The 26,467-nt window shown below is 36.8% G+C and overlaps 1 protein-coding gene across 1 annotated transcript in view; it reads left to right on the forward strand.

The window, feature by feature from the left end:
* Window positions 1-281: 281 nt before the first annotated feature.
* The window catches only part of ADAM7 (ADAM metallopeptidase domain 7), a gene marked incomplete at both ends in the record, with an annotated part of 86,906 nt that continues 60,720 nt past the window's right edge, over window positions 282-26,467 (forward strand). Inside the window, 4 exon segments of the mRNA XM_080796900.1 lie at window positions 282-413; window positions 417-528; window positions 1,723-1,826; window positions 6,600-6,676. Coding sequence (XP_080653026.1) covers window positions 282-413; window positions 417-528; window positions 1,723-1,826; window positions 6,600-6,676 — 425 coding nt within the window.

A 26,467-nucleotide genomic window follows, 5' to 3' on the forward strand; every position in this document is an offset into this window, starting at 1 on the left:
CACAGGCTTTTATTTAGCTAGAAAAAAATAAGTTCTCAGTATTTCTATCTACTTTTTACCAAATTTTCTTTTATTGTTTGTACACATGGCATTCTTCACATGCACTTTCCTCAACCAAAGATTCTATAAACTTCTTCAATATTTTTTCTAAGACATACATGATTTTTTCACTTATGAATTTTTAGTACACTTAGAACTATATTCATATCAGGCACGAAGTAGGGATCTCTGCCTAGCCACCTCCACCACAGCACATCAGTGATGCCTTTAATTAGTACACGATGTCCACCCTCCAGGTTTTAGCCTCAAGCACCTCACAAATGATGCAACACAAGCAAGGAACACTTCCTCATGCTGGATCAAAACTGCCTACCTACCTGTTGGGTTCTTTAACCCTGCTGTGGAAGCAAGGGTAGGGGGCCACACACATCTTTTCTCAAGCACCTGTGCCCCTTCTTCCACCAGAATTGTGCAGAATGTTTCCCAGGAGTTTGTTTTTCATGATCATACTCATTTCTCAGATTAAAGGTATGTGTTAATCTTTTTATCAGGGTTTTCTTACTAGGCTATGATGTAATGTCTCTTTAGTCACGAAGTTTAAGTGATAAATGATTAAAAAAAAAAAAAACCCTTTGAAACCCATTGATGATTTTGCTGAGGGCATAACATAGGACTTGGACTAGTTATGGCTAAGATTGAGATTCTATGATTCTATGAAATACTTTAGCGGTCTTACTCTGATTTACAGTGAGAAGGAGGAAGGAGTGGGCATTTCTGAATATCTGCAGAGTAGAAACACTGCACTAGCCATTAGCCACTGTGTATATGTGTATAAGCATAAGTTATTATCTCTACTTTATAGATAAAGCAACTGAGAATAATATCTATAGATCAGAGAGAATAGATATGGTATTTATGGACATACTGCTAATAAACTGGTAAAACTTAGACTCAAATAATAGCAGATTCTAAAATCGTGTGGTCTTTCTTATATATCAATCTCCAGTGAGGTAATCAGGCCTCACGCCCAGACGACCACCACTGGTGAAAACTACTTAGCACTGATTCAAGAGTACCTAAATTCTTATAACAAGGGAGAGACTTGTATTTAGCTAGGAGAGTTAAGATTTCAAATACAAATGTACTTGTGAGGGGAGCCTGGGTGGCTCAGTGGGTTAAAGCCTCTGCCTTCGGCTCAGGTCATGATCCCAGGGTCCTAGGATTGAGACCCGCATCGGGCTCTCTGCTCAGCAGGGAGCTTGCTTCCTCCTCTCTCTCTCAGACTGCCTCTCTGCCTACTCGTGATCTCTGTCTGTCAAATAAATAAATAAAATCTTTTAAAAAAATGTACCTGGGAGATAAAATGGGTAATTTACACTGGCACAATCCCTTCCAGTGAAGGCTTTGACATGTGGCAGAATCCAGAGACAGGCATGAGAAGATTAAGATGATGAAGGTGGTAACTCAGAACAAAGTGGAAAGATGGAAGAAGCTTATAGACCTAAATTTTTTGACTTGTTTTCCAATTTTGCTTACATTTTCCTAATTAGGAAATATCAGTCTCACTTTCCTTACCTGTTATGTGGGGTTGCTCCTTCATAGTGATGTTGTACGTGGCTGCTAATTGGGAGCAACTCAACTCTATGAGAATAATTTTTAACCAGTTACTGTGTGTGAATATTAATGACAGATGTATTTTCCCCTTTAAATGTTTCCTTGTAGAAAAGGCAATCCTTGGAGTAGAAGGTCAAGAAGTGGTCTATCCTAAAAGGCTTCCTCTGAGGCAGAAGCGAGATGTTTGGCACATCCATGATTATGACATACAGGTACACACTTTGATTTAATAAATATGATTTATTACTTTCACAGGATATGCAGAAAGCAACATCTGCTCCAATCAGAAGCAAACAAAAGAGGAGTATCTAATTTTCTGAGAACTCTCACTCAGTTTACAGCATGCGCTTGGTGTAGGGCAGGGGGGAGGTTGGGGAGGAAGCAAACTTTTGATGGATTAGGAAACAAGAGGGAGTAAAATTTGGATTTTAGAGTGTGCCATATAAAATTTTCCATTTTATGTGAGGATTTCCACTAACAGCTTTCTGGGCTGATTTAAGGCAACCTTATTTGTTCTGAGCTGGTGCCGATGGAATATAATCTCTGAGTGTTTTTCTTTCCCAGTGATGTAATATGAAGGTTTACTTGCCTTATGGATTCGGCAACAAAGTTGGACAACTTTCATGGGAACACATCTGGCCTGTTGCTTAGAATAGTGTTTATTCAGGTGTTAAAATGCAAACATTTATAATTTTATTTTCAAAAGAAACAAATGTTTATGCAGACAATATGTAACACATATAATGAGAAACAAGCTTCAAAGTAAGGTAATTTTCAATTCCACTACTATAGAAGACATTCAAGGACTGTTCTTAGATATTTATTACCAGGCACTTGCTTTGTGGGCCTGAGCTTTCTAACTTCATCCATGGAGAACACCGACTGCCACTTTGCCCCAACACTCTGAGTGGGCAAACTTTTCCCAATGCACCTACTTTTCTTTCCTCCACCACTAGAAAAGACAAGCCTTCCAGGCTCTCGTTTGTTAGGTTCCTCAGTCACAGCAAGACACATTTCAGCTTTCCAAATGTTCCCACTGAGATGTCTTTCCCATGGCTTAAGATGATGAAAAAGCAACTCATCATCTACTGCCATTTGAAGATAATGTCTAAGTATTTTTCTGTAGTAATCTCCTTGCAAATAATGTTTTCTCTTGATCTCCAATTCCTTTATCCTTAACTACTTCTTAAGCCTTGTATTCATATAACATTGCGTGTCAACTACACTTCAATTAAAAAAAAAAAAACTTTTATTGGTTGAAGTTTGGTATTCATTGAAGAGAGCAAAACCAGCCCTCTGTCACCATTGTGCAAATCAAGACATCAATCTCATTATGAATATACAAGAGGATAAAGGACTGGGGCAGGAAATATACAAGATGTGTTTGGAGTATCTTCTACTACCAGAAAGTAAGGAAGTTCTCAAGCAAACAAACAAACAACCCAAACTTGCATGGATGGGAGGCTGTCAAAAGAACATAGGAACCAAATGAAAGAGCTCCCAATAGCCAAAGAAGGGACAATTTGAGGAACAAAATTATTAATGTAGTTTTGGGCTATAGTAAAATATCAATTAATAACTATGAAGTCATAGTGGTATAAATAAATAATTGAATAAATAAATAGGGAAGAATAGACAAATCCCCCACACATAAGAATTTAAAAATTGATGTAGACAGTCTCCTTCCCAGGAGGTGGAGAATAACTCCCCACCCTTTAAGCATGGCCTGTGCATAGACTCTTCCAAAGATTAGAATGTGGAAGAGGAGACCAGCAAAATGGGGAAGAATGTAAACTTACAGTGGAGAAAGGCTGACAAATGCTACCTCAGCCAGGTTATCAAGGTAATCAGTAATCATATTCAGTAATAAGTCATATTGATAGTATGTACTCTTAATATGATGTGTGAAAGTGGCACCTTATTTTGTTGTTTTCTTTCAAATCCCCATAATTCCAGGCTGGGAATGAGAAAAATATTGGGGAAAAAAACTTAATTAAGGAGCAATCTATAAAATACTTGATCAGTATTCCTCAAAACTGTCAAGGTTATCAAAAAATAAGGAAAGTCAGAGAAGCTGCCATAGTATAGAAAGTCATGACAGGAGGCATGACAACTAAATGTAATGTGATGTCCTGGATGGGATCCTAAGATAGTGAAAGGACATTACACAAAAACAAAGAAAATCTAGATAACTGTATAATTTAATCGATAATGTCAATCTTGGATCATGAGTTGTGACAAGTACACTGTAGTAATGTATGATGTTAACAATATGGAACCCTGAGTTGTGGGATACACGGAAATACTCTGTATTATCTTTCCAATTTTTCTTTAAATCTAAAATGATTCTAAATAAAAACAATTTTAAAATTAAATAAAATAAATAAAATTCTAAAATAAAACACAAAGTTAAAAATTCTGTTTATATACAAACAATATTAATGACAAGATTAACAAGAATGTCACATTTGATAATATTAACAACAGTGTCTGAATATTAGAAATAGGAGACCCATAATCACACATTCAAATTTTACAAAGTCCCATTATACCACTCTGTTATTCACACACAACTGCAAGTATAGTGCATTATGTTGTAAACGGGATTTAACCCTTCTTATCTAACTAAGCACCTAGGTTCTTGCATGCCCACTGTGATTTATGTGTTTATAATGAAGTCCCAATTTTATGTTAAACTTGCAGTCAAAAAAAATGCCCAAATCAGGGGCGCCTGTGTGGCTCAGTGGGTTAAAGCCTCTGCCTTCAGCTCAGGTCATGATCCCAAGGTCCTGGAATCGAGCCCTGCATCGGGCTCTCAGCTCAGCAGGGAGCCTGCTTCTCCCCCTCCCCTCTCTCTGCCAGCCTCTCTGCCTACTTGTGATCTCTGTATGTCAAATAAATAAATAAAATCTTTTTTAAAAATGCCCAAATCAGTGCACAACTCATATTCAACAAACAGAAAACTCCCCTCTCCCTCCCTCAAAGTTGCCTTTCTTTAGAAGACCCTCCTTTCAATAGCATAGTTTAAACAAACCAGAAGACTGAGGGAATTATTACTACTATTATTATTATTCTTGTGGGGGGAGAGAATGGTGGGGGCAGAGAGGGAGAGAAAGAATCCTAAGCAGCCCCCATGCCTGGTGCAGAGACACACATGGGGCTCAGTCTCACAAGCTGAGATCATGATCTGAGCGAAGTCAAGAGTGGGACACTGAACCAACTGAACCTCTCAAGCACCACCTGAGGGAAGTCTTTACTCCTCTCTTTTGCCTCCCCAATCAAAAAAAAAAAAAATCATTAAATTTTGTGCATTCTACATGTAAATATCCTTTGAAATTATCTACTCTCCCTTTTCCCTGTTTCCACTCCCTTGCCCAAGTGACTTATATCCCATCAACAGCCTTTAAATGTTTCTCCTGCCTACAGTTGTGATTTTTGCTGATACATTATCTGTAATAGGTAAGCCATCTAAAAATACTATACCTACTTCTGTATTTTTTGCCTAAACCTTTTCCTTCTCTTTGCTCTTAGGATGAAGTCTAAATCTTCTTGAGTGACTAACTGGTCTGTACATGATTTGGCTCCTTCCTACCTTGTCATTTCTCATATTTATTCAATTTACACTTGATTCACCAGTCACCTTGAATTTTTCTGGGCTCCTCAAACATGTCAAGTTCCTTCCTACCTCAGGGCCTTTGCATACTCTGTTCTCAGCCTCCCATTCCTGCTTCCCATTTCTCCCTCACATTGCATTTCTCCTATTATGATTTTTTTTAAAGACTTTATTTTTTTATTCATGAGAGAGAGAGAGAGAGAGAGGCAGAGGGAGAAGCAGGCTCCCCACTTAGCAGGGAGCCTGATGCAGGACTCAATTCCAAGACCCCAGGATCATGACCTGAGCTGAAGGTGACACTCAACCAGCTGAGCCACCCAGGAGCCCCTATTATGATGTTTATAATACTCAATTACATTTGTTTGATTTTCTCCTTTGCCAAGCTATGGTTTTCATAAGGGCAATGACCTCTATCTTGTGCATAATTGTATTTTCCATATTATCACTGTGCCTGAAATAATAGCTATTGAATACATGGGTGAACAATAAACTAAAGAAATGTGCTAGATAAATGACTAGTAACTGTGAATATTTAAATTATAAATAATTCATAATCAGAAGGAAATAAAATACAACAAAAGAAAATATTTAAAGGATATGTTAGGAATTTATATACTAATATGTAAACAACAAAATAAACAGAAGAGAAATATCACTTCTGATGGTCATTAAAGAAAAGTTTGTAACAATAAGTTATCATTTCATTAATGTTAATATCTGAGGCAAGAAAATAAGAACGACTATAAATTTTAGTGAAATTCTAATTTTGTGCTTCCCTTCTTCAGGGTTATCTTTCAGCATTTATCAAAACTTTTTTCCATGTTGCCAACCAAGAAATGATGTCTAACTATAGTGAATACCTCAACTGAAATTTCTGATCTGGATATTGGTTAAATAAATTCAAATTGTGATTTTCAGCCATAAAATATATACTACAAAGGAACATTTACTGGAATAGGAAAATGGCCATGGTCATAATTTACTTTTGTGTGAGAAAGTAGACTATAAAACAGTACACCCCAAATTGTTAAAGATACATAAACAAAAGATCTGTGGGCAGGGGTGGAATGGCAAGGACATATAACTTGTTATCCTGGATGAGGAGAGAATATATATATTTTAATATCATTTTATAACTAGAAAAAATTACCATCAAAAAATTTAATTAAAAAATAGCTTACAAACAAAATACTCCATATATTGAATCTCATAAATTCAACCTAATCCATATTTATCATTTTGCCTAGTCAGACCACTGGACTGCTGGGTAGACTGATAAAGTCTAATTTCTCCCTGTACCCACTCCACTCCTCACCCCAATACACACTAAATGAGCACACATTTAAGTTACATGATGGATACCATTTTGCAGGAAACAGATGAAGAAGAATTGCTGTATGAACTAAAGCTAACTAGAAAAACCTTAATACTTCACCTTTTAAGATCAAGGTAAGTTCTATTATAATTCAATATCTTATAGATTTATTGGTCTGCAGTATTCCAGTTTTTGTAAAAATTACCAATGAAATGAATTCATCATTGTTATTATTACCTATATATAGCTGTTACCTATATATAGACACTATATATAGCATCTATACAATGGAATGATATGCAGCCATCAAAAAATAAAATCTTGCCATTTGCAATGACATGGATGGAACTAGAGGGTATTATGCTAAGTGAAATAAGTCAATCAGGGAAAGACAATTATCATATGATCTCACTGATATGTGGAATTTAAGAAACAAGGCAGAGAATCAAAGGGAAAGAGAGGAGAAAATGAAACAAGATGAAACCAGAGAGGGAGACAAACCATAAGAGACTCTTAATCTCAGGAAACAAACTGAGGGTTGCTGAAGTGAAGGAGGATGGGAGGGATGTGGTGGCTGTGTGCTGAACACTGGGGAGCGTAGGTGCTATGGTGAGCACTGTGAATTTTGTAAGACTGATGAATCACAGACCTGTACTCCTGAAATAAATAATACATTATATATTTTTTAAATTTTTAATTAACATATAATGTATTATTAGCCCCAGGGGTACGTGTCTGTGAATCGCCAGGTTTACACACTTCACAGCTCTCACCATAGCATGTAACCTCCCCAATGTCCATAACCCCACCACCCTCTCCCTACCCACCTACCCCTGGCAACCCTCAGTTTGTTCTATGAGATTAAGTCTCCTATGGTTTGTCTCCCTCCCGATTCCATCTTGTTTCATTTATTCTTTTCCTACCCCCAAGCCCCCCACATTGCATCTCCACTTCCTCATATCAGGGAGATCATATGATAGTTGTCTTTCTCCAATTGACTTATTTTGCTAAGCATAATACCCTCTAGTTCTATCCACATCATTGCAAATGGCAAGATTTCATTTCTTTTGATGGCTGCATAGTATTCCATTGTATATATATACCACTTCTTCTTTATCCATTCATCTGTTGATGGACATCTAGACTCTTTCCATAGTATGGGTATTGTGGACTTTGCTGCAATACACATTCAGGTGCACATGCCCCTTCGGATCACTACATCTGTATCTTTAGTAAATACCCAGCAGTGCAATTGCTGGGTCATAGGGTAGCTCTATTTTCAACTTTTTGAGGAACCACCATGCTGTTTTCCAGAGTGGTTGCACCAGCTTGTATTCCCACCAAAAGTATAGGAGGGCTCCCCTTTCTCCACATTCTCACCAGTATCTGTCATTTCCTGATTTGTTACTTTTAGCCATTCTGACTGGTGTGAGGTGGTATCTCATTGTGGTTTTGATTTGTATTTCCCTGATGCCGAGTGATGTGGAACACTTTTTCATGGGTCTGTGGCCATCTGGATGTCTTCTTTGTAGAAATGTCTATTCATGTACTCTGCCCACTTCTTGATTGGATTATTTGTTCTTTGGGTGTTGAGTTTGATAAGTTCTTTATAGATTTTGGATACTAGCTCTTTATCTGATATGCCGTTTGCAAATATCTTCTCCCATTCTGTCAGTTGTCTTTTGGTTTTGTTAACTGTTTCCTTTGCTGTGCAAAAGCTTTTGATCTTGATGAAATCCCAATAGTTCATTTTTGCCCTTGCTTCTGTTGCCTTTGGCGAGGTTCCTAGGAAGAAGTTGCTGCAGCTGAGGTCAAAGAGGTTGCTGCCTGTGTTCTCCTCAAGGATTTTGATGGATTCTTTCTCACATTGAGGTCGTTCATCCATTTTGAGTCCATTTTTGTGTGTGGTGTTAAGCAATGGTCCAGTTTCTTTTTCCTGCATGTGGCTGTCCAATTTTCCCAATACCATTTGTTGAAGAGACTGTCTTTTTCCATTGGACATTCTTTCCTGCTTTGTCGAAGATTAGTTGACCATAGACTTGAGGGTCTATTTCTGGGCTCTCTATTCTGCTCCATTGATCTATGTGTCTGTTTTTGTGCCGGTACCATACTGTCTTGATGATGACAGCTTTGTAATAGAGCTTGAAGTCTGGAATTGTGATGCCACCAACTTTGCCCTCCTTTTCCATATTCCTCTGGCTATTCGAGGTCTTTTCTGGTTCCATATAAATTTTAGGATTATTTGTTCCATTTCTTTGAAAAAAAATGGATGGGATTTTGATAAGGATTGCATTAAATGTGTAGATTGCTTTAGGTAGCATAGACATTTTCACAATATTTGTTCTTCCAATCCATGAGCATGGACCGTTTTTCCATTTCTTTTTGTCTTCCTCAATTTTGTTCATGAGTACTTTACAGTTTTCTGAGTATAGATTCTTTGCCTCTTTGGTTAGGTTTATTCCTAGGTATCTTATGGTTTTGGGTGAGGGTGTAAATGGGATTGACTCCTTAATTTCTCTTTCTTCTGCCTTGTTATTGATGTAAAGAAATGCAACTGATTTCTGTGCATTGATTTTATATCCTGACACTTCACTGAATGCCTGTACAAGTTCTAACAGATTTGGAGTGGAGTCTTTTGGGTTTTCCACATATAGTATCATATCTTCTGCAAAGAGTGATAATTTTACTTCTTCTTTGCCAATTCGAATGCCTTTAATTTCTTTTTGTTGTCTAATTGCTGAGGCTAGGACTTCTAGTACTATGTTGAACAGCAGTGGTGATAATGGACATCCCTGCCGTGTTCCTGACCTTAGCGGAAAAGCTCTCAGTTTTTCTCCATTGAGAATGATATTCACGGTGGGTTTTTCATAGATGGCTTTGATGATATTGAGGTATGTACCCTCTATCCCTACACTTTGAAGAGTTTTGATCAGGAAAAGATGCTGTACTTTGTCAAATGCTTTTTCAGCATTTATTGAGAGTATCATATAGTTCTTGTTCTTTTTTTTTATTAATGTATTGTATCATATTGATTGATTTGCAGATGTTGAACCAACCTTGCAGCCCTGGAATAAATCCCTCTTGGTTGTGGTGAATAATCCTTTTAATGTACTGTTGGATCCTATTGGCTAGTATTTTGGTGAGAATTTCCCCATCTGTGTTCATCAAGGATATTGGTCTGTAATTCTCTTTTTTGATGACTGTTTCAATCTCCTTATTGGTTATGGGTCTGTTCAGGTTTTCTATTTCTTCCTGGTTCAGTTGTGGTGTTTATACGTCTCTAGAATTGCATCCATTTCTTCCAGATTGTCAAATTTGCTGGTGTAGAGTTGCTCATAATATGTTCTTATAATTGTTTGTATTTCTTTGCTGCTGGTTGTGATCTCTCCTCCTTCATTCATGATTTTATTTATTTGGGTCCTTTCTCTTTTCTTTTTGGTGCGTCTGGCCAGGGGTTTATCAATCTTATTAATTCTTTCATAGAACCAGCTCCTTGTTTTGTTGATTTGTTCTATTGTTTTTTTGGTTTCTATTTTACTGATTTCTGTTCTGATCTTTATTATTTCTCTTCTACTGCTGGGTTTAGGCTTTCTTTGCTGTTCTTTCTCCAGCTCCTTTAGGTGTAGGGTTAGGTTGGTGCTTGAGACCTTTCTTGTTTCTTGAGAAAGACTTATACTGCTATATATTTTCCTCTCAGGTCTGCCTTTGCCGTGTGCCACAGATTTCAAACCATTGTGTTTTCATTATCATTTGTTTCCATGATTTTTTTCAATTCTTCTTTAATTTCCTGGTTGACCCATTCATTCGTTAGAAGGACGCTCTTTAGTCTGCATGTATTTGCGTTCTTTCCAAATTTCCTCTTGTGGTTGAGTTCTAGCTTCAGAGCATTGTGCTCTGAAAATATGCAGGGAATGATCCCAATCTTTTGATACCAGTTGAGACCTTATTTATGACCCAGGATGTGATCTATTCTGGAGAATATTCCATGTGCACTAGAGAAGAATGGATATTCTGTTGCTTTGGGATGGAATGTTCTGAATATATCTGTGATGTCCATCTGGTCCAGTCTGTCATTTAGGATCTTTATTTCCCTGTTGATCTTTTGCTTGGATATCTGTCCATTTCAGTCAGGGGAGTGTTAAAGTCCCCTACTATTATTGTCAATGTGTTTCTTTGATTTTGTTATAATTGGTTTATATAGTTGGCTGCTCCCATGTTAGGGGCATAGATATTTAAAATTGTTAGGTCTTCTTGTTGGGCAGACCCTTTAAGGATGATATAGTGTCCTTCCTCATCTCTTATTATAGTCTTTGGCTTAAAATCTAATTGATCTGATATAAGGATTGCCACCCCAGCTTTCTTTTGATGTCCATTAGCATGGTAAATTGTTTTCCACACCCTCACTTTAAATCTGGAGGTGTCTTTGGGTCTAAAATGAGTTTCTTATAGACAGCATATTGATGGGTTTTGTTTTTTTATCCATTCTGATATCCTGTGTCTTTTGATTGGGGCATTTAGCCCATTTACATTCAGGGTAATTATTGAGAGATATGAATTTAGTGCCATTGTATTGCCTGTAAGGTGACTATTACTGTTTATTGTCTCTGTTCCTTTCTGATCTACTACTTTTAGGTTCTCTCTTTGCTTAGAGGACCCTTTTCAATATTTCCTGTATAGCTGGTTGGTGTTTGCAAATTCCTTTAGTTTTTGTTTTTCCTGGAAGCTTTATATCTCTCCTATTTTCAATTATAGCCTAGCTGGATATAGTATTCTTGGCTGCCTGTTTTTCTTGTTTAGTGCTCTGAATATATCATGTCAGTTCTTTCTGGCCTGCCAGGTCTCTGTTGATAAGTCTTCTGCCAATCAAATATTTTACCATTGTATGTTACAGACTTCTTTTCCCAGGCTGCTTTCAGGATTTTCTCTTTGTCACTAAGACTTGTAAATTTTAGTATTAGATGATGGGGTGTGGACCTATTCTTATTGATTTTGAGGGAGTTTCTCTGTACCTCCTGGATTTTGATGCTTGCTCCCTTTGCCATATTAGGGAAATTCTCTACAATTATTCTCTCCAATATACTTTCTGCTCCCCTCTCTTTCTTCTTCTTCTGGAATCCCAATTATTCTAATGTTGTTTTGTCTTATGGTGTCACTTATCTCTCTAATTCTCCCCTCATGGTCCAGTAGTTGTCTGTCTCCCTTTTGCTCAGCTTCTTTATTCTGTCATTTGGTCTTCTATATCACTAATTCTCTCTTCTGCCTCATTTATCCTAGCAGTAAGAGCCTCCGTTTTTTATTGTACCTCATTAATAGCTTTTTTTAAATTTCAACTTGGTTAGATTTTAGTTCTTTTATTTCTCCAGAAAGGGCTTTTATTTCTCCAGACAGGTTTCTTTAATATCTTCCATGCCTTTTTCGAGCCTGGCTGGCACCTTGAAAATTGTCCTTCTGAACTCTGGATCTGATATATTACCAACGTCTGTATTGATTAGGTCCCTAGCCTTTGGTACTGCCTTTTGTTTTTTTTGTGGTGAGTTTTGCTGCCTCGTCATTTTATCGAGATAAGACTATATGAAGGAGCGAATAAAATATTGAAAGTGTGGCAAAGACCCCAGGAAAAATGTGCTTTAACCAAATCAGAAGAGACCCCAAATTGTGGGGGGAAGAAAGGGGGTAAAAAGTTCAGAAAAAAAATTTTAAAAAGGAAAAAAGAAGAAAAAATATAAAAAAGAAAATATGTATATATTAGACTGGTGACTAGAACAGGGTCACCCACTTAATTTTGGGAGTATTTTGGTCTCTTAGAAGAAACTACCTCCCAAAATTTTAAAGAATGAAAAACATATATAAGGGTAAACACAATGAAGGGATGGAATATGACTATAACGATGAAAAATTTTAAAAAAAATTTCTAAAAAAGGATTTGATAAGATAAGTTGGTTGGGAGAATAAGAAAAATAAAGTGGAGAGAATTTGCTTAGGTTGGAGACTAATACAAAGCCCTGTGCTAGATTTAGGGTATGTTTTGATCTATTAGAAGAAGTTGTATCCCAATTTTTTTTAGAAGAAAAAACCCTATGTTTATACAAAAATAAATTTAGATACAATGGAGGGTAAAATATGACTATAATAATGAAGGTTCAAAAAATGTTTTTTATGAAAGGTATTGTTAAGATAAACTAGTTAAAAAATGTTAAAAGAGGAAAGGGTAAAAGTTTAAAAAAATTTAGCAAAAGAAAAAAATAAAATTAAAAAAAATAATTAACTTTGCAAGTCTGAAGAATCATGGGGAGAAAGCCATGAATTCCATGCTTTGCTTTCTCCTCCTCTGGAATTTAGTTGTTCTCCTTGGTAAATGAACTTGGTCTTGGCTGGATTTCTTGCTGATCTTCTGGGGGAGGGGTCTGTTGTAGTGATTCTCAAGTGTCTTTGCCAGAGGCGGAATTGCACCACCCTTACCAGGGACCAGGCTAAGTAACCGCTTGGGTTCACTTTTGGGAGCTTTTTTTCCCTGAACACATTCTGTAGAGTTCTGGAGGATGGGAATGAAAATGGTAGCCTCCCAATCTCTGGCCCAGAGGATCCAAGAACTGAGGGCCCCACTCCTTGGAAAAAAGTGCTCAATCACTCCTGTCTCCCCGGCCTCCGGCTGCGCTCTGAGCTCACCCAGCCTGTGACCAAGCATCTCTGTCTCTGGCACACAGCCCTGCCTGGAGTCTCCAAACCCTGCAGATCCCTGTGCTCTTCCAGGGGAGGTGTCCCCAGGTCTTGTGGGGTCCCTGCTCACAGAGCAGTGGCCTGTGCCATGGATCACAATTTAAGGTAACCCCAAGTTGAGAGCTCACTCCTCAGCTCTGTCTCTGTAGCGGGCTTCCCCGCTCTAATACCTGTGAGCTCTGTGACACTCAGACAGCCCCGATCCTTCTGTGACCCAGCGGGACCTGAGGCCACGCTGTCCCCGCATGGGCTTCACCCCAGCTTAGCCTCTGGAGTGATGTCCTCAGTAGAGCAGACTTTTAAAAGTCCTGATTTAGTGCTCCCTTGCTCCGCTGCTTGCCGGGAGCCGGCCCCTCCCCCACCACAGTCTATCTTCCCGTCACTTTGGATTCATCTCTCCACCGGTCCTACCTTTCAGAAAGTGGTTGATTTTCTGTTTCTAGAATTTCTGCTCTTTTCTCTTCAATCTCCTGTTGGATTTGTAGGTGTTTGGAATGGTTTGATAAGCTATCTAGCTAATCTCCTGCTACCTCATGTCATTTCAGCCTGCTACTTCTCTGCCATCTTGACTCCTCCCTCCAATACATTATATGTTAATAATGAAAATTTTTAAAAATTACATTTCAGTATCTTAACAACAATTACAGACACTGCCCTTCAGTCCTGAGTTACCCTCTGCTTGTTGCTTCTTTGTGAGTCAGCAGAACAAAGGAAACATGGCTTTTGGAGTGACTGCTAAGTTGTTTAAAATTGATATCAAACCAAGTTCTGTTGGAGAATAAACTAAAAATGAGGAAGAATTTACCTCATCAAGCTACCTTTGTCAGCTAGATATTTCTAATGGCTTTAATTTCTTCATTAGCTTCTCCACAACCTCTGTTTTGTTTTTGCTGAATTTCCATTGCTTTCCTTTGGGCCATGCCTACACACAATAGTCCTGCATCCCAGCCCTAAACATTAAAATCAAGGAGAATTGTCAAATGCTAAGAAAAGTGGAAGAATAACTGTTGAAGTATTGAGACTCTGACCTATTAGCTAAAAACAGCAACCAAAAAATATAAAACAAAGAAACAAACATCCTTTCTTCTACTCTGGAGTTGCCTGTTGGACAAATGTGCAGAAATACAATTAATCTAATAACATAATTATTAGATTATGTTAGATAATAGATAATTATTATTATTATATTATTAAATGTTAGATAATAGATAATTATTATCTGTTAATAGATAATAGATCATTAGATAATTTATTCAGACTGCATGCATTCTCAGGATGGAATAAGGCTAACATTTATTGAATAATTTCTATGTGCCTTTCCTCAAAGTTCTCTCTCAATTCCCACAATATCTACACAAAGCAGATATTGTTTTACTTCGGAAGAATCATAGATTCACTGAAGTAAAAACTGTCAGGGTCACAATGGTGCTGATTCCCTATAACTCAGATCTACCTGCTCTTGAAATTACCCCAAGCTGCTTATGCCTCAAGTAGACATTCTTATTGTATTAGCTGTTGTTTAATTCTGTTAATCAGCTGGGAGCTATATATTATAGAATTATAGACATACAAGGCAATTTGATCTGACATTGATACCTCTGATGGGCAACATTACCCTTGTCTCCTTAGCAACATGAAGTAAGTGAATTTAGTGCATGCCATGGAGCCTCCCAAATCTGGGAATATTATTTATTCAGATGTTTTCATGTCATATGGTTAACAAAGAGAAACTTGCAATGATTCATTAGTTAAATATATCACCAAGTGCTTATCATATCACATGCCCTCTTTAATGCCTATCACCCAGTTACCCCATCCCCCCACCCACCTCCATGTTTTTGTTTCTCAGAGTCGAGAGTCTCTTGAGGTTTGTCTCCCTCTCTGATTTCTTCCCATTCAGTTTTCCCTCCCTTCCCCTATTGTCCTCTGCACTATTTCTTATGTTCTGCACATGAGTAAAGCCATAGGGTAATTGTCTTTGTCTGACTTACTTATTTCACTTAGCATGATAATGAGTTCATCTATATCTATCTATATCTATACCTAATCTATATATATCTATATCTATCTCCACCACATCTTCTTTATCCATTCATATGCATTTGTCAATGGACATCTCCACTGTTTCCACAGTTTGGCTATTGTGGACATTGTTACTATGATATTGGGGTGAGGGTGGCCCTCTGGATCACTACCTTTGTATCTTTGGGGTAAATTCCTAGTAGTGCAATTTCTGGGTTGTAAGTAGTTCTATTTTTAACTTTTTGAGGAACCTCCATACTATTTTGCAGAGTGGCTATACCAGCTTGCATTCCCACCAACAGTGTAAGAAGGTTCCCTTTTCACCCCATCCTTGCCAACATTTGTTGTTTCCTGTCTTGTTAATTTTAGCCATTCTGGTGTAAGGTGGTAACTCATTGTAGTTTTGATTTGTATTTCCCTGATGCCAAGTAATGTGGAGTATTTTTCACGTGTCTGTTGGTCATTTGGATGTCTTCTTTGAAGAAACATCTGGTCATGTTTTCTGCCCATTTCTTGACTGGATTATTTGTTTTTGGGGTGTTGAGTTTGATAAGTTCTTTATAGATCCTGGATACTAACCCTTTAACTGATATGTTGTTTGCAAATATCTTCTCGCATTCTGTAGGTTGCCTTTTAGTTTTGTTGACTGTTTTCTTGCTGTGCAGAAGCTTTTTATCTGATGAAGTCCCAATGCTTCAATTTTTTTGTTTCCCTTGCCTTTGGAGACATGTCTAACAAGAAGTTGGTATGGTTGGGGCACCTGAGTGGCTCAGTAGGTTAAGCCTCTGCCTTTGGCTCTGGTCATGATCTCAGGGTCCTAGGATGGAGCCCTACATTGGGCTTTCTGCTCAGCAGGGAGCCTGCTTCCTCCTCTCTGTCTCTGCCTGCCTCTCTGCATATTTGTGTTGTCTATCTGTCAAATAAATAAATACAATCTTAAAAAAAAAAAAAAAGAAGTTGGTATGGCCAAGGTTGATGAGGTTGCTTCTTGTGTTCTCCTTTAGGATTTTGATGGATTCCTGTTTCACATTTAGGTCTTTCATCCATTTTGAGTTTTTCTTTGTGCATGCTGTAAGGAAATGGTCCAGTTTGATCCTTCTGCATGTGGTTGTCCATTTTTGCCACCACCATTTATTGAAGAGACTCTCCTTCTTCCATTGGATATTCTTTCCTGCTTTGTCAAAGATTAATTGACCACAGAGCTGAGGGTCCATTTTTGGGTTCTCAATCCTTTCCACTGATCTATGTGTCTGCTTTTGTGGCAGAACCATACTGTCTTGATGATTACAGCTTTATAATAGAGCCTGAGCTCCAGCATTGTGATGCCATCAGCTTTGGTTTTCTATTTCAACATTCCTCTGTCTATTTGGAGTCTTTTCTGGTTCCACACAAGTTTAGGATTATTTGTTCCAGCTCTGTGAAAAATGTTGATGGTATTTTGATAGAGATTGCATTGAATGTGTAGATTGCTCTGGGTAGCATAGACATTTTAACTATTTTTCTTCTTCCAATCCATGAATATGGAGTGTTTTTCCATATCGTTGTGTCTTCCTTGATTTCTTTCATAAGTGTACTGTAGTTTATAGAGTACAGATCCCTTACCTCTTTGGTTAGGCTTATTCCTAGGTATCTTATATTTTTTTGGTGCAGTTGTGAATGGAATTAATTCCTTAATTTCTCTTTCTTCTGTCTCATTGTTAGTGTACAGAAATGCAACTGATTTCTGTGCATTGATTTTATATCCTGTCATATTGTTGAACTCCTTTATGAGTTCTAGCAATTTTTTGGTAGAGTCTTTTGGGTTTTCCACATAGGGTATCATGTCATCTGCAGAGAGTGAGAGTTTGACTTCTTGGCGAATTTGAATGCCTTTTATTTCTTTTTGTTGTCTGATTGTTGAGCCCAGGACTTCTAGTACTATGTTGAACAATGGTGGTGAGAATGGTCATCCCTGTCATGTTCCTGACCTTAGGGGAAAAGCTCTCAGTTTTTCCCCAGTGAGAATGATTTTCCTTGTGGGCTTTTCTTAGATGGCTTTTGTGATATTGAGGTATGTTCCCTCTATATCTACACTGTGGAGAGTTTTAAGTGGGAACAGATTCTATATTTTGTCAAGTGATTTTTTTTTTTGCATCAATTGAGAGGATTATATGGTTCTTGTCCTTTCTTTTATTAATGTGACGTATCATGTTGATTGATTTGCAAGTGTCGAACCACCCTTGCATCTCAGGAATAATTCCCACTTGGTTTGGTGAGTAATCCTTTTAATGTAGAGTTGGATCCTACTGGTTAGTATCTTGGTGAGAATTTGGCATCCATGTTCATCAGGGATATTGGTGAATAATATTCCTTTTTTATGTTTTTTTTTTTTTCTTTTCTGGTTTTGGGATCATGGTAATACTGGTCTTACAGAACAAGCTTAGAAATTTTCCTTCCATTTCCATTTTTTGAGGCAGCTTCAGAAGAATAGGTATTAATTCTTCTCTAAATGTTTGGTAGAATTCTCCTGGGAAGACATCTGGCCCTGGACTCTTGTTGTTGTGGGGATTTTTGATTACTGCTTTAATTTCCTTGTTAGTTATGGGTCTGTTCAGGTTTTCTATTTGTTCCTGGTTCAGTTTTGGTAGTTTATAAGTTTCCAGGAATACATCCATTTCTTCCATATATCCTAATTTGTTGGCATATATTTGCTCATAATTTGTTCTTAAAATTGTTTGTAATTCCTTGGTGTTGATTGTGATCGTTCCTCTTTCTTTCATGATTTTATTAATTTGGGTCCTTTTTCATTTCTTTTTGATAAGTCTGGCTAGGGGTTTATCAATCTTATTAATTCTTTCAAAGAACTAGTTTCTAGTTTCATTGATCTGTTTTACCCTTCTTTTCATCTCTATTTCATTGATTTCTGCTCTTACCTTTATTATTTCTCTTCTCCTGCTTGGTTTAGGCTTTTTTTTTTCCTCTTCTTTCTTCAGCTCCTTTAGGTGTAAGGTTAGCTTGTGTATTTTAGACTTTCTAATTTTTTGAGAAAAGCTTGTATTGTTATGTGCTTCCTTCTTAAGACCACCTTTGCTGTATCCCAAAGTTTTGAACAGTTGTGTTTCCTTCTCATTTGTTTCCTTGAATTTTAATTTTTTTTTAATTTCCTGGTTTGACCATTCATTCTTTATTAGGATTCTCTTTAACCTCCATGTATTTGAGTTCTTTCCATATTTCTTCTTGTGATTGAGTTCCAGTTTCAAAGTACTGTGGTCTGAAAATATGCATTAAATAACCCCAGTCTTTTGGTACTGTTTGAGACTTGATTTGTGACCCAGTATGTGATCTATTATGGAGAATGTTCCCTGTGCACTAGAGAAGACTGTGTATTCTATTGCTTTCGGTGCAATGTTCTTATATATCTGTGTGAATCTGGTCTGGTGTGTCATTCAAAGCCCTTTTTTCCATGTTGATCTTCAGCTTAGATGACCTGTCCATTGCTTTGAATGAGGTGTTAAAGTCCCATACTAGTATTATTATCAATGTGTTTCCTTAATTTGCTTTTTAATTTGTTTGTGTAATTTGATGCTCCCAAGTTAAGAGCACAAATATTTGTAATTTTTAGATCTTCTCATTGGATAGATATTTAAGTATGACATATTGTCCCTCTTCATCACTTACTATAGTCTTTGGTTTAAAATCTAATTTGTTTGATATGAGGATAGTTACACCCACTTTCTTTGTTTTTTTTTTTTTTTTTGGTTTTTTTTTTTTGGTCCATTAGCATAACAAATGGTTCTCTACCCCATAACTTTCAATCTGGAGGTGTCTTTAGGTCAAAAATGAGTCTCTTGTAGGCAGCATATAGACAGGTCTTGCTTTTTTAATCTAATCTGATACCTGTGTCTTTTGATTGGAGGTTTTAGCTCATTTACATCCAGAGTAACTATTGAAAGATATTAATTTAGTGCCATTGTATTACCTGTAAAGTCCCTATTTCTGTAGATTGTCTGTTTCTTTCTGGTCTATGTTACCTTGGGGTTCTCTCTTCACTTACAGGATCTCATTTAATATTTCTTGCAGGGCTTGTTTTGTGATTATAAATTCTTTTAGTTTCTGTTTGTCTTGGAAGCTCTTTATCTCTCCTTCCATTCTGAATGACAGCCTTGCTGGGTTAAGTGTTCCTGGATGCACATTTTTCTCATTTATTACCCTTAATACAACATGCCAGCCCACATTGGCCTGCTGGGTCTCTGTTGCCAGCCTAATATTCCTACCTCTGTCACTTAAAAACCTCTTGTCTCAAGCTGTTTGCAGGATTTTTCTCTTTATCTGAAATTTGCAAGCTTAACTATTATATGTTTGGGGAGTTGACCTAGTCTTACTGATTTTGACGGTGATTTTCTCTACCTCCTAGAATTGAATGCCTGTTTCCTTTCCCAGATTAGGGAATTTCTTAGCTATGATTTGCTCAAATATACCTTCTGTCCCTCTCATTCTTTCTTCCTCTTCTGGGATCCTAATAATTCTAATATTGTTTCACTTTATGATATCAGTGATATCTTGAAGCCTCCCCTTCATGGTCCATTGGTTGCTTGTCTCTCTTTTCCTCAGCTTCCTTCCTTTGCATCAACTTGTCTTCTGTGTCACTGATTCTCTCTTCTGCCTAATTTACCCTCACTGTTAGAGCATCCAATTTAGATTGCATCTCAGTTAAAGCATTTTTAATTTCAGGCTGATTAGATTTTATTTCTGCACTAAGAGATTCTCTAGGGTCTTTCATGCTTTTTTCAAGCCCAGTTAGTATTTTATAATTGTTATCTTGAGTTCTGACATTTTACTTATATCCATATTGATTAGATCTGTGATAGACAGAATTACCTCTGGTTCTTTCTTTTGTTGTGAATTCCTGCTTCTAGTTATTTTGCCCAGAGACAAATAGATGAGTGAGGAAACAAAATAAAAAAAAATCAACTATGACCCAAGGGAAATACACACTAGACAAACCCGAAGAGGTCAGAAACCAAAAAAGAACAAAAAAAGGAAAAAGAAAAAAGAAAAAAAAAGGGGGGGAGGTAAAGAGAGAACATAATCTCCCAGGTAAACAAAGCAGTGTGATCCACTTGGTCCTGGGTATATCTTGTTCTGTAAGAAAACACTAAATCTCAAAATTGTAAAGAAAGCAAAACTTATATATATAAAATATACAAAAAAATGAATACATTGAAAGGAAGCAAAAAATGAAGATTAAATCCATAAAAAGTAAATGTAAAAATAAAAGTCAAAAAATACTTAAAAACAAGGCATTAATAAAATAAGAAATTAGTTTAAAAGAAAGAAAAGAAAACAAACAAACAAACAAAGGAAAATTTAAAGCTGAAAGATAAATGAATCATGAGAAGAAAGCCACAAATTCTATATACTCTTTTCCTCTAGTGGTGGAGTTTTTCAGTCCTATGTGCTCTGTAAACTTATTTGCCTGTTGTTTCAGCTGGTCTTCCGGGGGAGGGGCTTGCTGTGCTGATTCCCAGGTATCTTTGTTTGGGCCAGATTGCACTGCTCTCTGCTAAGGGGTTGGGCTCATTGTAAGCTGCTTCTGGTTGCTCTATGTGGCTTTTGTTCCCTGTAGGCTTTCCCGTTTCTTTAGAGGATGAAAATAAAAACAGTCATGCCCTATCTCCAGCCCTGGAGGTGAAAGATCATGGTTTCCTCTCTTCAGTAAACACTCAGAGATAAACAGTTTTCACCTTTGTGTGCACCAAACTCTGAAAACTTCTGTGATGTGAGCCCACACTGACCCTCCCAGGGGAAGGTGGAGGGTCACTGTGTTTTTGTCCTTTGTAGGCCCCACAGGGAGAGCAGTTGCTTGATCATGCATGGTTCATGGTTTATGGTGTAACAAGTTGAGAGCCCCAACCCCCGGGCTCATTGACTATAACCATATTCCCACTCCAGTGCTTGGGAACTCTGCTAGCTCAGGCATCCACATTCTTTCTGTGACCTGGGAATCTTTAGACCACACTGTCCCATGTAGGATTCTGTCCTGCTTTGCCACCTGAGCACCTTTCTGGCAGGGACCTCTCCTAGTGATGCAGACTCCTACAGTTCCCATTTTCTTTAACATATCTGTGTCTTTCCACTCAAAATGTATCTCTTGTAAGTTGGCAGGTAGTTGGGTCCTACTTTTTAGTGAATTCAGACAATCTGGTTTCTAGTTGTAATGTTTAATCCTTTAACATTTGGTGTTATGAATGATATGTTTTACTTAATATTTTATTTTTGTTTGTCTTGGTTTTTTATTTGTTTGTTTCTCTGGTCTTCTTTCCCTTCTTTGTCTCTTTGGATTATTTGGTTTTTATTTTGTTTGCTTTGTTTTTACTTTACCTACTGGCTTTTTATTTATTTATTGGGTTTTTAGCAATATCTCTCTGCTTTAGGTTTAAGCTTTTGGTTTAGGGATTATAATATTTATTTATAGTTTTAAATATTTGTTATTTATTTTATTTATTTACAGTACATAAAATACAATATTTTATTACAGTTTTATTTATTATATCATTTTATGTAAAATGTAAAAATCATCACTATCCTATAAATCCATTTACAACCACAACTCTTTTATATTACCTTGTCATATATATACCTCTATATACATTAGTAACTCCATAATGCATGGCTATAATTTTGGCTTTAAAAGGTCATATGTATCTTAAAGAAATTCAATGAAAAAAATTTTTTTATTAACTGAATGGTTTGCCATTTTCTATCCTTCTATTGTTAAAGATTCAATTTTCCATCTGCTGCCAATCCTTTCAGGCTGAAGGACTTCCTTTACCCATTTCTGGAAGAAATTTACCTTGGTTTTCTTTCATCTGAAATGATCTTTACTTTTTGTTCACTTGTGAAGATTATTTTTGCTGGATATAAAATTATGGATTGATAGAATTTTTATTTCTTCTGCCAAAAGATGCTGACATTGTTGTTCTTTCCTCTGACACCTGTAGTTTCTTCTTTTTTTAAGATTTTATTTATTTGACAGAGATCACAAGTAAGCAGAAAGGCAGGCGGGGCAGGGTGGGGCGGGGAAGCAGGCTCCCTGCTGATCTGAGAGCCTAATGTGGGGCTCAATCCCAGGACCCTGAGATCATGACCTGAGCTGAAGGCAGAGGCTTTTTTTTTTTTTTTTAAGATTTTATTTATTTATTTGACAGAGAGAGAGAGATGACAAGTAGGAAGAGAGGCAGGCAGAGAGAGAGGAGGAAGCAGGCTCCCCGCTGAGCAGAGAGCCTGATGCAGGGCTTGATCCCAGGACCCTGGGACCATGACCTGAGCCGAAGGCAGAGGCTTTAACCCGCTGAGCCACCCAGGCGCCCAACCCTTGTAGCTTCTAATGAGATGTTAGTGCCAATTTGAATTTCTGTTCCCCTGTATGTGTTACGTTATTCTTCTGTGTTCAAGATTTGTCTTAGTTATTGATACTCCTCAATTTGGCAATGATAGGTATGGGTGTGATTTTCTTTTTTTTAAATTTAATTTAATCTAATTTTTTATTGTGTTATGTTAGTCACCATAGAGTACATCATTAGTTTTTGATGTAGCGTTCCAAGATTCATTGTTTACATATAACACTCAGAGTTCCATGCAATACATGCCTTCCTTAAAACCCACCACCAGGCCCACCCATCCCTCTATCCCCTCCCCTCTAAAACCCTGTTTCTCAGAGTCCACAGTATCTCATTGTTCATCTCCCCCTCTGATTTCACTTCAATTTTCCTACCCTTCTCATGATGTCCTCCATGTTATTCCTTATGTTCCACAAGTGAAACCATATGATAATAGATTTTCTCTGCTTGACAGAGAAATTTCATTCAGCATAATCTCCTCCAGTCCCATCCATGTTGATGCAAAAGTTGGGTATTCATTCTTTCTGATGGCTGAGTAATATTCCATTGTATATATGGACTACATCTTCCTTATCCATTCATCTATTGAAGGGCATCTCAGCTCTTTCCACGGTTTGGCTATTGTGGAAATTGGTGCTATGAACATTGGGACACTTATTGCCCTTCTTTTCACTACATCTGTATCTTTGGGGTAAATACTCATAGTGCAATTGCCAGGTCATAGGGTAGATCTATTTTTAATTTTTTGAGGAATTTCCACACTGTTTTCCAAAATGGCTGTACCAACTTGCCAACAGCATAACTGTACCAACTTACTAATGGTGTAAGAGGGTTCCCCTTTTTCCGCATCCTCTCCAACACCTGCTGTTTCTTGCCTTATTAATTTTTGTCATTCTAACTGGTGAAATGTTGTATCTCAGTGTGGTTTTGATTTGAATTTCCCTGATGGCTAATGATAATGAACATTTTTTCATGTGTCTGTTAACTATTTGTATGTCTTCATTGGAGAAGTGTCTGTTCATGTCTTCTGTCCACTTTTTGACTTGATTACCTGTTTTTTGGGTGTTGAGTTTGAGAAGTTCTTTTTAGATCTTGGGTATCAGCCCCCTGTAGTGTAATTTGCAAACACCTTCTCCTTTCTTCATACTTATCTTGCCTGTGTTTTAATAAACTTCTTTAAACTATAATTTATGTCTTCATCCAAACTGGATAAAATTTCAGTCATTACCATTTTTCTCTGCCATACTCTTTCTCCTCTTCCTAGCAGTCAAATTATTAGTATTTCAGTCATTTTGATAATATCCTATATGTACCTAAAATTCTGTTCTTTTTTCTTTCCCTATCTTCTTTAGGTTGGGTAATTTCTATTGATCAGTCATCAAGTTTATTACTTTTTTCCTTTATCAATTTCATTCTTATTTTATGTCGATACAATGAAACTATCTACTCATGGTATTTTCAATTGTAAAATTCTTAATTTGCTTTTTAAAAAGTAATTTCCATTTTTTGTGCTGACATTTCAAATCTTTTCATGCATTTCAAGCATATATTCTTCTACTTTGTTCAGTACCTGCTTAATGAACTCATCTATTTCATCCTCTGGATAATCTTGAGGTAGATCTTTATTGACTGTCTTTTTTCTTGACAATAGTTCAAATTTTCCAATTTCTTCCTATGTCTAGTAAATTTAGATTGTATACTGAACAATTTGAATGAAATGTGGTATGGACTTTAGATTCTGTTGTTCCTCTGAAGAGGTTTGATACTTCTATTTTATCAGGGAATTAACTTTGTTGAACTCAAATGGCAAATTCTGTCATTTGGGTGACAGCTCAAATTTCAATTCAGTTATTTTATTCCTAGCAGCATTTGTTTATTGAATACTTTAATATGTCAAATATGGTCTTGAGAACCAAAAAGACACAAGTAAAAAGGAAATCAGTCCCTTTATAAAAGTAGCTCACAGGCAGCTTCAAGCATAGACATGATAACATATTAGGGGAAGGCAAAGAAAAACTGGTGGACTAAGCTGGGTCTATACTCTATGTATGTTCCTCGACCTAAGAGTCATTTTAAAGTTTAAAATATTTGGAATGAAAACAAAATCAAACTAAACAAAGAACAGGTAACAAAGATCATATGTGACCCACATGGCCCAAAATATTTACCATTTTGATGTTGACAGAAAAAGTTTGCTGACTTCTATATTGTAGGATAAAAATATAGTATATATAAAAATGGAGATATACACATATAGAAATACACATATAGAAATACACATATAGAAAAGAACTTAAAAGTCCACTTGGAGTTAGCAAGTGTGTTTTGAGCTGATTTTTGAAGTCCTGTAAGTTAATCATGTTGGAGGTAGGACCAAAAAATGGCCTGGTGTACTTCAAAGGGATGAAAGATATAATGTTAGGTTCAAGAACTTTACAAATAGTTTGTTATTTATCTATATATCTATTTCTGAGATATCTTGAACTCTGTGGGCTTTAACAACTATTACCCTCTAATTTATTAAAATCCTTTAGTATGTTTACTCCTACATCATCCAAGTAGTCAGTGAAATGTTAAGTCACTCTTAGATCAGGAACACCATTATAAAACAGAACTTTTTAAACTATACCTTTATGATTTGTCAGTTCTAAATAATTTATTATGGCTAGTTGAGTATTATTATTTTATATATATTTATATATATTCATCATATGTTTTTGTTTCAATTTTTAATTTGAGTTAAACACTGGTGTCCATTCATCAACTTGGGTAGAACTTTGAAAGAATACTACCAATGGCAAAATATTATGTGATGATAAATGTTATGATTATGTAATGTGTATGTATTTTGATATTTTAAATAACAGTAAGCATAATTTGTGGTTGTCTTACTAGTGCATCATAACAATATTAGGTCATATTAAAGTGTGGAATTCCAAAAGATACAATGTTCTATAAAATTTCCTAAAATCGATATATTTTGATTTATAAAAGAAAATGAGACTATGAATTTTCACTTCCAGAAAAATAAAGCAGACATATTTTTCTCTATTCCTTCCACTAAGTACAATGAAAACTTCTGGGCGTTACATATATAAGGCAAATATAAGAAGACAGAGAGATGTGGAGAAAAAGGTAGACCAGCTAGGGATTTTGTTACCCAAAGAATGACAAACACAGTGGTGAGTTTCTTGGGTTGTCATTTTGCTTCATACATCCCAGACTAGATACTGGAAAAATCAGCAACCTGGAAATTCCCATGAACATATACAAAAAACAAACAACCAACCAAACCAAAAACCTACAAAAATCATGCTCTGTTTAGCCATAGGGCTCAGAGAGAAAAAAGCAGCTTAGAAAGACAGAATGTTTTGAGACAATAACTGTTCTACTCTAGCGAGCATGACACACACACAAAGAACAGTGTCCCCACTCCCATCCCAGCCAGAAAAGGCAGGATCGAGAGACTAAGTTTCCACCCTTGTCAGGCTATAAAGACACCCCAACCACCCTCTCCTCTCCTGTGTAGTGATATCAGAGATGACTGAATGGGAAGCCAAGACTTTCATCTTGGCTCAGTGGTAATGAAGACCCATTTTCCCCACGTAAGTGTGACTGCAGACTATTTGTGGAACCTGATGCCATGCCCATCCAGCAAAATGGGGCATCTCTCACCTTTCCTGATGGGTTAATGTGAGAAGATGCTGAGTAGAGAATTAGCAAGAACACCCCTTACAGTGTCAAAAAATCCCTCCCCTTCTTAATCAGGATGATTTCAGCAGGAGTGAAAAGACAGAATTTTGACCC

Source organism: Martes martes (genome assembly GCF_963455335.1).
Source record: "Martes martes genome assembly, chromosome: 2".
Classification (NCBI taxonomy): domain Eukaryota; kingdom Metazoa; phylum Chordata; class Mammalia; order Carnivora; family Mustelidae; genus Martes; species Martes martes.